This window comes from Pelodiscus sinensis, chromosome 8 (genome assembly GCF_049634645.1).
Source record: "Pelodiscus sinensis isolate JC-2024 chromosome 8, ASM4963464v1, whole genome shotgun sequence".
Classification (NCBI taxonomy): Eukaryota; Metazoa; Chordata; order Testudines; family Trionychidae; genus Pelodiscus; species Pelodiscus sinensis.
Genome location: NC_134718.1, coordinates 38,173,828 through 38,186,282, shown reverse-complemented (window position 1 = coordinate 38,186,282; position 12,455 = coordinate 38,173,828). Strand labels below are relative to the sequence as shown.

Here is a 12,455-nt window from a genome sequence, read left to right as displayed (position 1 = left end):
ACTATAATATGGAAACAGGAATATGTTGGCTGTGTAAGTAAAACATTCAGGGTGCATAATATGCATTGACAATTCTCTTACTGTATAATATTCTGCCTTACTAAAAAAAATGCAAGAAACTTCAAGCTAGCTTTGATTCTATGTACTAGTTATAAGATGTAACCTATAGCAGTCTGTTTTGGATGGTTAGCTGTAATTTGGGTCCTGTGATGAATTTGCTATGAGAAGTATAAGTAAATGGAAACTTCTATCAATAAATAGGATAGTGTGGGGTTGCCCTAATCTTGTGTTGTGCTACAGATGGGCTATGCCAATCCTGACCAGCGGGCTGGTGGAATTCTCTCGCGTCTGTATAGCCGAGCTTTCATTGTGGCAGAGCCTGATGATTCCAAGAGAGTGGTGTTTGTCAGTGCCGACATAGGCATGCTGTCTCAGAGACTTAGGCTGGAGGTATGTGAATAATATCAATTCCAAATATTGTCACATGTACCCCAATTGGGCTTGCAGCCTCATTGTTTTAGATGCTGTAGAAACATTGAGAAAAAGGCACACCTTGGCTAAAGAGCTGACAGTCCATCAAAGGAGAACTTTTATTATGTTTGTGTTAGTGGAAAACTTCGCTATGGAGTACACCTGAGAATTGTATTCCCTGTAATATTTGATCTCCATTATTACTTAGTGGTGCTAACCTTAATATTTTCTGTTTAGAGAACAGAATAGGTATCTTCTAAAAGATGTTTCAGGATGATAAGTCCAGTTCCAGCCAGAAGTTAAAATAAAGAACTGGTCTTGAGGATATGAATGTTTATGGTCTGTGGTGAGCCCCAGTGGCCAAAGTACAGTGGCATGTAACATTTTCTTGCCTGTAGCACCCCCTTAGTAGCCAGAGTGTGAGTGTGGGATAAATATAGTCAATTAAGTGTTTCTGATTTAAATCTTAGAAGATCCAACTGGTGGGAATCTGATAGGCAATTTTCCTGTGTCTTGTAATAAGAAACAAGACTGGCTATAAAAAAGCACAGCAGCTTTTATTTTCTGTATCTAAGAACCCAAAGGGTTCTTTCCTGAGTGGTCAGCTATGCTCCCAATTACTCAGTCATTAGTGTGTGTGTGAAGGGATAGGAAGACGGATGTGGAAAAGGAGGACTATGCTATTACCATAAATATAAAAAAAAGAAAATAAATCCAGGATTATATTTATCTATGACTGCCTAGAAACACCCATCTGCATTAACTGCCTCCTTCCTTTTAGGTAATCAAGAAATTGAAGAGTAAATATGGGGATTTATACACACAAGACAATGTTATATTGAGTGGCACTCACACCCATTCAGCACCAGCAGGCTATTTCCAGTATACTATCTTTTTGCTAAGTAGCAAGGGACTTATCAAACCATCCTTGAATGCCATTGTAAATGGGATTGTAAAGGTAGGTGTTTTGAGTTAATTTTTCTTCCTAAAATGTATGAACATGTACAGCAGGGGCAATCTTTGTGTTCTCTTTTTATTTATTAGTATAGAAGTAGCCAAGAAGTGTCATGGGAAATTAATTTTAGTGTTTCATGACATCACATCATATTTGTTGCAAGATTTTAGATTTATCATGACCAAATTGGTCAGGTTAGTAAACAAAATGATGCATTTTCTTTAGGTAGAGATTATTTCATATTACTTGAAATATTAATTAAGTTTGATACTAGCTATTTTATTTTCCAAAGTATAAAACTGTATCAAATGTATAAAAAAAAGTGCACAAAGCAATAGCCTTAGATCACCTTTCCTTGTCTGGATTTCTAATAAGGTCCATAGATACAGAAGACTCATACTTGCTTTCTCTGTACCACCTCTTCACTAGGGCTGTGTCTAGACTGCAGGGTTTTTTCGAAAAAAGTAGCCTTTTTTTGAAAAAACTTCACCTGCGTCTAGACTACAGCCGCGTTCTTTCGAAATAAAAAAAATTCTTTTGACGGTGGTACTCCTCATTTCATGAGGAAGAACGTCTTTCGAAAAAAGGCATTCTTGAATGCAAACTGGGCTTTTTTGAGAGAGAGCATCCAGACTGCCTGGGTGCTCTCTTTCAAAAAAAAAAAAGGTTCACTTTTTCGAAAGAAAAAGTCTGCACTAGTCTGATTTTCCTTGCCTTTCTGCTTTCCAGAGCATTGATATAGCACACCAGAATATGACCAGAGGAAGGCTTTTTATCAATAAAGGATTGGTAGAAAATAGCCAAATCAACAGAAGTCCTTACTCTTATCTTCAGAATCCAGAATCTGAAAGGAACAGGTAAAGAAGAAGAAGGAAGCTACAGCTCTTTAAGAGAAGCATGAATTGTTGCCAAAAAGTGTTTTGAGAACACAGTGTTGAAGAAACAAGGAATCCAGTGGCACCTTAAAGTTGAACACATTTGTAAGGCATACATTTTCATGAGATACAACTCACTTCCTCAGATGCACAAAAGATGCACTAATAAATTTGTTAGTCTTTTAAGGTGCCACTGGACTCTTTATTGTTTTGTGGAAACAGACTGAGACAGCTACCTGTGTGAAACCTATTATCCTGGAAAGTATTGAAGAACTACATCTTTGTATGTCATCAAAACCAAATCAGATGTGGAAATTTCCTTGATCTGGGAAATCAAGAACCCAACTTCACCCTTATCACTGGATGGTGGGGTCTGGGAACTTTTAGCAATAAAACAGTACAGAAAACTGCAACTTTATGTTGGTGGTAGTCAAGCCACCCAAACTTTCTTATCATGCACCTGAGTATATGCACTGGCATCTTTCTGTGCAGGGAATATTTTTTTTCTAGCTGGCCTCATGCTGTGTTTTTTAAATGAAATAAAGCATTCCAAGGTTAACATTGTGCTCAGCTATACCCTCTTTCCAATAGAAACACTACCATATTTCAGAGAAACATCTGTCTATAGTTGCTGTCAGATGAGAAACTAAACAGACTTACTACGCTTGATTTCAGTCACACCAGCCCTTTATGCTCCCTGTCAGTGTAAAAGGGCCTTAAATGGGGTATTCTCAGGAGGTATTTTACCCTATGGCAACGGCCGTCCTGACTGGGGAAGAGATTCCAAGGCAGTCCCACTTAGCCTGTAGTATTTCTAGGACATTGGGTCACACAGCACTACACTTGTTCGTTGCTACCCATAGTCCATAGAAAGCCTCTGAATGCAAAGTGTCAGTTACAGAGGCTGAAGGTGGCACAGGGGTTGCACCCACCATACATATACACAATTGCCACAGAATGTGGGTTGCCCAAAGGGACCCACATGTCACTTTTGTCACGCCCCATTCCATTCATGCACCAAGTACAGAAAAGGAGTAACTGAGAAACTGACTTCTGTGTTTTATTTAGGAAAAAAATTCAAATTTTTGGCTAATCACTGAAATAGAAAGCAAGATCTACAGTCTTTGTAGAAAAGAAAGATTTTTGCATCACAGCAAAATGAGAATTCAGTTTTCTTCAGGCAAGCAGCATATTATATCAAATATGACTTTTCTTGCTAAATTCAGCAGCTTTTTGCAGAAGTAGTTGTAATTATAACTGCTGGAAGCTGATGACCTGAATTCATTTTCTTGTTTAGCATATAACAAAGTCATTTACAGATTGTGATACTGCCTGTGGCACTAAAGTGATTTCTCTGTTGTGCTGTCTAGGTATTCATCGAACACGGACAAAGAAATGGTGGTACTGAAGATGGTAGATGTAAATGGAAAGGAGCTAGGTCTAATCAGGTACCTGTACTGAATCTTAAAGTAAAATTCACTCCCAAACACTAAAATATAACCTGGGTCTCCAAACATGTCTTTTCTATTGATGCATTCTTTGTAGTCATCAAAAATGCCCATGTTACCTTTCACATCAAGGTCATTGGTTCAAATCCCCCTCAAAGCAGTGGGGGCTTTAAGCCACCTACCTGAGAACCTATTCAAGTTACAGCCACCTCTTCAGGTTGCCTTTTGGGCTGCAGCACTGCTGAGGATTTCCACAGCTCAGTGAGCTTTGGCCCTGCCTGGAATATTCCATACATCAGGACATGTGAGGGTGGCCTTGGAAAGCAGCTCTACACCTGTCTCCCATAGAAACTGCACCAACAGAATCCTCTTCATGACAGGGCTTTTTAGGGTCACTTTACCCTACTCCAGCCCTTTTACCCAATGCAAAGAGGCCAGTTTAGGAGTGAGGATCTCTCTTCTAGCGTCTAGTGCTATATTGTGTAAAACATCCATGGTTTCACTAGGGCCCTGACTTCATATGCTGAGATTGAATGTAAGATGGTGCTTGTTAACAACTCAATTTTCTATTAAGAGATTTGAAGCTGAAAGTTCAGAACTCAAGGCCAGGCAAACAAATAACAAAACTTGCAATACTTACCCAACTTTTGACCTCCCTCATTTAGCTCAGGGCATGAACAGCTGAGTGGGGTCCAGCTTTGTCACAAGGCATCTGAAGCTTTATTGTGTTGGGTGATGTTTGTACATCTTTTTTTCACCCTGTTTCACACAGTTGTATAGTCTGCAGGCTATGGGGAAAGGTTTGTCGTTTAGGCAGTTTGCAGCATGGAAGAAATCTTGTTATTTTCCAATATTTTGTATGCATTAATATAACATGTCACAAGGTGCCATGAAACACCTTCTTGCATTAACCATCACACAGGCATATTAATAAACACTGCTAATTTATAACACATACATTTTTACTATGTGAGACTGGTGGCAATTGCTGACTCTAAAGCTGGAAAACAATTTGCATTACAAATTCCTGTTTTATAATTGCCATAATTTTTCAAACTTTACACTTTTTGAGTTAAATATTTCCATGCTTGGTCCCTGCTTTTTCTTTCTTTGTGTTAGCAAAATTGTTTCAGCCACTTTTAAGTAACAAATGGGGACAAAATGCACTTTCCCACTGTGACTAACTTTTTATGTAGGAAAACTCTAGGAGCTGGCATGTAAATAGAGCTTGACAATCAGTGTGCACTTTAAGTTTTGGAGGAAAATTAATATGCAGATGTAAGCATGTGCAGGCAAATGTTCAAAGATGCAGTGAGCATATAACCACAGGTAGTGAAATACACAAGTAGGCAGTAGGGGACTATGACCTTTTGAGTAAGGGCAAACTGATTTGCTCTGAAGAAAGAGGATGTCAAGCTGTGTCAATGAATGGCACATGGCGCTGATCACTTCAAACTTCCATGGAATAACAATGGAAGTTGTTTCATGTACAATCTAAGTAGTGTGGTATACACCTGTGCACTTAGGATCCGATTCAAAGTGCCTTGAGTCAATGGAAAGATGTCCATGGACTGAAATGGGCTTTGGATGAGATGTTTACATTGTTTTTTCCCCCCTTAAAAAAAGAAAGGGAAATCAAATGCAAAAACAGTAGCCTGTAGCTTGTGGACTGGGACCACACTACTACTTGATCCTCAGGCCATCAGGCACTGACCCCTTTCTGAGAAGCAACTCACAGCAGCCTCAAGTTGGGCCACCTACAGTGGTCCCCAAGATCTCCCCCCGCAGGGAATTTGGAGTACTCTTTGGTAGCAGAGAAAGAATGGACTTTTCTAAGCTTGGGAACATGACAGCTGGCTGTTGCTAAAACTAGGTATTGATCAGATGTCTTTATTCAGGTGGAAGTTGAGAGGTGGAGGTGGGAGGAGGGAGCAGCAATTCCACATTTGCTGATCTAGAACATTTATTCTTTCCCCCCGAAGGAAAGATACCAGTAGGTCAGTGATAACTAATATTAATGAATTCATTTCCTATAATATTTGTTTTTTTGATTGCTTATTAGCTGGTTTGCAATTCATCCTGTCAGCATGAACAACACAAACCTTCTCGTAAATAGTGACAACGTGGGCTATGCATCTTACCTCTTTGAACAAGAGAAAAACAAAGGACTGCTTCCTGGAGAGGTTAGACTATGTTATGGCTATCTTGAAGAGTGGGATAAAACATAAATGAAAGAGAGCCAATAAAATGTCTTTTATGGGATAGATGCAGTCTCATTCAAACAGCAATTGCAGACTGCAGGACAAATCCTGCAGATGCACAGTAAAGCCATCTTATACATCTTATCATCTACTTTTTCCAATTATAGAAAAGAGAAATGGCAAGGCAACTGGTGAACACATATTGCTTCCCAAAACAGCAACTGGCAACATTTGTGTAAATGTCAAGGGACATTGCTGATCTGCTAAGATCCATAATTTGATCTATATAAAAAACCACCCCAATTTTCTAGTGACATTTGATTCAATAGGAACTACTCCGGTCATAAGGTTGAACATAGATTGTTGGAATTTTGCAGTATTTGGAATTAAAATACTGTAGGACCATATTATTCCTTTGAATATGACAAGGTTTTAATTGAAATGTAAATGCATATTTAAAATAGAAATGGGGGAACCTCATGAAATACAAGTATTCGGAGTCCTTCACAACTATTTTAAAAGTTTTTTTTCCTTGTAGGTGAACAATCAATCTTAGAAAGCAAACTTTAGAAAGTGGTGCCCTATTTATATCTAGCACAGAAAATGAATTCACTTCTTTTGCCTTAGAATTCTTCCTCTGTGCAACATTTTCACCTCTCATAATTGGAATGCAAGTCTAACACTCATTAGATAGAGTCCAACCTCCAGACCAAATGTGTTTGAATGAGTTGGAAATTAGACAAAAAAGTTTGCTCATACTTACATAAAAGCATTTCCTCTGATATTAGATTTTATAAAAAACTTATATTAAATCCAAGACCCCAAGCTTGCTGTCAAGGTTTCAATGCTATTCTAAAATCTATCTTGGATATGCCAACACATGCTGCACTCATACATGTAAAGATGGTGAGATATGCCATCTGCAAGGGCTTATAAGAAAAGTTAAGATGAATCAACTAAAGCTGCAAACTTAAAGCATATTAAAATGCTCAGTGTATACTCTCATTCTAAAGTAAAGAGAACTTGAATGGAAGTGTCCACACAATATGTTAACACATTTTAACATATGCATATTGACTTCATAACTTCAGTTAATTTGTCTTAACTTCCCTAGCTAAGTGGTGAGTACTGAATGTGATGAGGTAGCATAAATATGTAATCCATTCTTGTGTAAGCGGGGGAATGGTCCCGCTATTGTGGGGAACTTTCCCGGCTTCTATACCACCCCAGTGAAATGGATCAGTGAAAGGATCTGAGTCCCCGCTCCCACTTCCTTTACCCTACGGCCTCCCTGTTCCTGAGGACTCCCCCTCCACTCTCCTGAGTAGCAGAGTCCTCGAAACCCCACAAGGCTGGGCCCAGGTTTCCTGGGGCTTAATCTCTGACCTTGTAGTCACTAGGGGCAGGAGTTAGTGTGTCCCCACTCCGAGGTGCTCTCTTCACACTGCATGCTTTCTTGGCCCAGTGATCATTTCATAAGGTTCTAAGCAAATACAATTTATTAAACATCAACTGATTAAAGAGAAAAAAATAAGAAAAAAATGAGAATGGTTAATGAGAACACAGCCCTGCTCTGTAGCACAGGGACATCAAAACAGCAGTCTGCAGAGTGTAAGGACAGGCCATAGTCTCTTCCTTAGAGGCCCTTAAGGGCGCTGCAGGGGGGGCTGCAGGCTGGACATGCTTGCTCTGGCAGTGACCACACAGCCTCAAGCTCTAAGTAGCCAGACCCCTCTCCCAGTCTGGCCTGCTGGTCCTCTTCGCTGGTGATATCTCCCTGCCTGGAGCCTCTCCCTGTACTTTGCTGGTCCCAGCTGCTTACCACACCCAGCTGTAAGCTGCCTTGTCAGTCTCCAGCTCCTTGCGTTGCATCTCTGTCCCTTTTGGCTTCTCTGAGCACTGCCAGTCTGCTGCTCAACACAGGGTCTGCGCTCCTTGAGCTGTGTGTGCCTGGCTCTGTTGCTGCAGAACTGCCCCTCAGCACAGCTTGTACTCCTTGAGCTGTCTGTGTCTGGCTCTGTTGCTGCAGGACTTCTTCTGCACACAGCTTGCACTGCTCTTAGCTGTCTCTCAGCTCTCTCTTTGCTCAGAGAGACCTAGAACAATCCCAGCTCACAGGGAGGACGGGGCCTGGCCTCTTGCTTTCCTCACTGGCCTGTCCAACCTGTCAATCAGGCTGAACTGGAGTGTTGGCTGCTTTCCATTGTCTCTGGGGTCTGTCAGCCTCAGGGCCCTGATTTCTCATGGACCCTTCCCCTTTTGATACTGGGAGCTGGCAAACCAAAAACTCCCACAGAGTTTTAGTAAGGGGCTAACAGTCCCCTTACACTTGCTCACCTCCATTCCTTTTACTATCTTTAATGCTAACTTAAGCTGTCAATTTCTGTGCTCAGTGTTCACACAAATTACGTGAACAGAGAATGTTCTAAGTTAACCATTCGCTAAATCTTTCAGTAGAAATCATGGTGAATAACAAGAGGTAGAATAGGAAAAATCATGCCTCGATTCCTCCAGCTGTAAAATGAGAATATCAATTCTTAATTACCTCTAAATTGTGAAGAGTTGTGAAATATCAATGAAAGAGTAATGTAAACTGCTTTGAGATGTGCCAGCCAAAGGAGATATATACATTCAAGGTAATGGCATTAAAATTCTATTTCAAATATTTAAAAAAATCCTTACTGCAAAAACCTTAGGGCCTACATTTTCAAAATGATGTGTTTTAGGTGGTAAAGTTTTTAAATGCCATACCTGAGAGCTAGGTGCTCAACACATCCTGAGAATTAGGCCCCTTTAATGTAAGTCAAGTTGAACACCCAAAAATTCAATCCAGAACCACTAGCTGCTTTTGAAAACTTCACCAATGTCCTCTCATTACCAACTGTATGTAATAACATGAATGATACGATTTTGCATATGTTGTTGGGAATTTGTACAAACGGTACATTACATAGGCAGTTCATGTTTATTTTACATCTTTGTATTATGTGACAGGGATTTTTATGTTCATTGAAATACCCAATGTACATCTGATGTCTGCAGACTGATGGCAATCGGGGCAAGAAACACAGAAAAAGCCATACAACGGTGTTTTCTTTTGGCAGGGATCTTTTGTAGCGGCCTTTGCATCATCCAACCTGGGAGATGTCTCACCCAATATCAAAGGCCCACACTGCATAAACACAGGAGAGTCATGTGATAACCCCAACAGCTACTGTCCAGTAGGAGGGGTAGGTTTATATTATCTACATCTCCAGTTTAAGGTAGATTTATAGGTATGAAATTGCAAATATAGGGCCAGATTGTGGTTCATCCTGCTGTAAAGGGAAGCACAATATCCCTATTTTCTCCTCAACTGCTCATCCCAATAGGCAGTCTCCTCCAGGCTGCCACTTACTCCTCCTGTGCATTGTTGTTGGCATGCTGGGGAATGTATGCTGTGCCAAGGGCTACGTGTTGGCTTCAGGGAAACCGTGAGGCAGATATGACTCTCAATATGCAGCTGGACTGTAGTACAAAATCTCTGGGAAGTTTGGGTATCACATAAAATGAATATATTACATAAATAACATGGAGGATATTATGTTATTTTTGAACTGACTCTATTATAAAACAGTACCTGACACCTGGATTAAAAGTTTGTGTATTAAAAGTCAGTATTTTTGTATGAAAGTGATGACCATGATTTGTGCCTTCATTCACAGAGTAAAAGCTTTATGTTGCTAGAAGGATGTCTTGTTCATTTACATTTGTTTAATTATTTGCTTTAAAAACCCTTAACAGGCCAAAATGTGTATGGCTGCAGGTCCTGGCGCTGATATGATTGACAGTACAAAAATTATAGGACAAAATCTCTATTTGAAAGCAAAGGTAAGTTAAATTGGATTCATTTTACTTGTGTATTCAAATGCAATTATTAGAAAAGCCAGGAAACATTTTCTTTTTGACAAGTGAGTTTCTGAAATTCATTTTTGCTAGAGATATTCTCAAACAATATGGGATCAAGACTGTAGGCCTAATGCTTCGCACTCAGGCCAGGTCCACACCATGAAGGAAGGTTGGCTTATGATGCACAATTCCAGCTATGTAAAAATGTAGCTGGAGTCAATGTACCTTAAGTCGAGCTTCTGAGCTATCCTTACAGTGGGAGACTGATGTGAGAAACATTCCCATCAACTTCCCTTCACGAGGAGTAGGAGTACTGGTGCCAACAGGGGCATGCTCAGCATTTGATTTAGTGGGTCTTACAAGATATGCTAAATCAAACACTAAGGCTATGTCTAGACTGCAGGCTTCTTTCGAAAGAGGCTCTTTCGAAAGCATCTTTCGAAAGAGCCTCTTTCGAAAGAGAGCGTCTAGACTGCACGGAGAAATTTCGAAAAAGCAGCTTGCTTTTTCGAAAGAAAGCATCCAGTGAGTCTGGATGCTCTCTTTTAAAGAAGCCCTATTTACATTGAAGAACGCCTTCTTTCGAAAGAGGAACTTTCGAAAGAAGGCGTTCTTCCTCGTGAAATGAAGTTTACCGCCATCGAAAGAAAAGCCGCGTTCTTTCGAATTAATTTCGAAAGAACGCGGCTTGAGTCTGGACGCAGGGGAAGTTTTTTCGAAAAAAGGCTACTTTTTTCGAAAAAAACCCTGAGTCTGGACACAGCCTAAAAGATTAACTGTTGCAGCATTGCTCTTCCCACAAGTGAAGACATGGCCTTAGATCCATATTTAGGTGCCTATGTAAAAGTCTCAGTTTCAAACTTGTCACAGTTTTATTTAGTTATTTTATTTAATTTTAGTCACCAAAGTTGGAAAATGTTACCTTTTAATTTTAACCCCTCTTTCTCACTGAAAATGTCTATAAAATGTGGATGATAGCTACTTACTGCCCTAAGGACAGGAGTTAAGTAACTAGGGGTACATCTACACTTACCTCCTACTTTGAAGTAGGGAGGCAAATGAAGGTGACTGAAGTTGCAGGAGCAGTACAGTTAATTCGAAGTACGGGGTTTTCCCTCAGAGTACCGCGTCTACACGTGGCGAGTTAATTCGAGCTAGTCAATTTCCAACATGGCGACCGGACGTGACTGTGCTAATCAAGCACAGGATTTGCAACTTCGATTGCCTTCATTTGCCTCCCTACTTCGAAGTAGGGGGCAAGATAGATGTACCCTAATTTTGTAAAGAACTATCTAGCTCCCAAAACTCACAAGTACAGGCAGTCCCCGACTTACGCGGATCCGACTTATGTCGGATCCGCACTTACGAACGGGGCTTTTCTCGCCCTGGAGCTCATGGGCGGCGGGTCGCCACCCGTGTCCTCCAGGGCGAGAAAAGCTTCTCCCGGTCTCCCTGGTCTGCTGGGGGGGTCCAGCAAAGCTGCTGGACCCCCCCAGCAGACCAGGGACACCCGAGCAAAGCTGCCACCTGGGCGGCTTTGCTCGTTTGCCCGGGAGCAAAGCCGCCCAGGCAGCGGGACCCCCGCCGCCTGGGCGGCTTTGCTCCTGTCCCCCGGTCTGCTCGGGGGGTCCAGCGGCTTTTCTGGACCCCCCCAGCAGATCAGGGACATCCGAGCAAAGCCGCCACCTGGGCGGCTAAACGAGCAAAGCCGCCCAGGCGGCGGCTTTGCTCGGGTGTCCCTGGTCTGCTGGGGAGGGTCCAGCGGCTTTGCTGGACCCCCCCCCCAGCAGACCAGGGGGACAGGAGCAAAGCTGCCCAGGCCTCGGGTAGAGCAGCTGGGGTGCTGCCGGGTTGGTCCTGTGGGAACCTACCGGGCAGCGCCCCAGCTGTTCTGTCCCAGGCTCCAGATTCAGCAGCTGTTGAAACTGATCAGGCTGATTCCAGGAAGCTGGGGGCAGAGCAACTCTGCCTCCGGCTTCCTGTAGTCAGCCCCTGGTCAGTTTCAGTGGCAGAAGCTGAATCTGGAGCCAGTTCCGACTTACATACAAATTCAATTTAAGAACAAACCTATAGTCCCTATCTTGTACGTAACCCGGGGACTGCCTGTACACATGATCCTTTCGCATAGCCCTTCAGTGTTTCGATTCTCCAGAACTGTAGCTTATCTGGAATATTATTCCTGGCAAACCTCTTCCAAAAAAATCTGAGAACTGGGTACATATTTTGTCATAAGTAAGCTGGGATCTACCTCTGCCACAGCAGGATAGCGAACAGAACTAAAAGGTTCACCTTTCCCCACACTTCACATAAATTATAATTCTGACTGTAAGATAAACTAGTTAGAGGCAAACCTTTCCCTAATGCAATTGAATTATTTGTTTACTTGTTGCATTGTGGTAGCTGAGTCCTATGAACCTCTTAGTGCCAACTTGCAGAGGGCACAGGGTTTTACAAGTATCCCCTGGGTCAGAAATTTGTGTAATAATTCACTAAAGAATAGCAAGAGGTGGTAGCACACTACAGATCATGATCACTGCACAAGGCATGGATGGATAATATGTAAGAAGGCCTATAATGAAAATTATGTTCTTTAGGCTTGTGAACAAGAGGTGACAGA

At 41.6% G+C, this 12,455-nt stretch overlaps 1 protein-coding gene across 6 annotated transcripts in view; it reads left to right on the top strand.

The window, feature by feature from the left end:
- Nucleotides 1–12,455, top strand: part of LOC102460189 (putative neutral ceramidase C) — a 67,295-nt gene that overhangs the window by 35,596 nt on the left and 19,244 nt on the right. For all 6 annotated transcript variants that reach the window (XM_006121468.3, XM_075935060.1, XM_075935057.1 and 3 more), the window contains 7 exons: nucleotides 301–450; nucleotides 1,253–1,429; nucleotides 2,156–2,283; nucleotides 3,672–3,749; nucleotides 5,812–5,932; nucleotides 9,055–9,180; nucleotides 9,734–9,820. In XM_006121468.3, coding sequence (XP_006121530.2) covers nucleotides 301–450; nucleotides 1,253–1,429; nucleotides 2,156–2,283; nucleotides 3,672–3,749; nucleotides 5,812–5,932; nucleotides 9,055–9,180; nucleotides 9,734–9,820 — 867 coding nt within the window. The remainder of the gene's footprint in view (nucleotides 1–300; nucleotides 451–1,252; nucleotides 1,430–2,155; nucleotides 2,284–3,671; nucleotides 3,750–5,811; nucleotides 5,933–9,054; nucleotides 9,181–9,733; nucleotides 9,821–12,455) is intronic.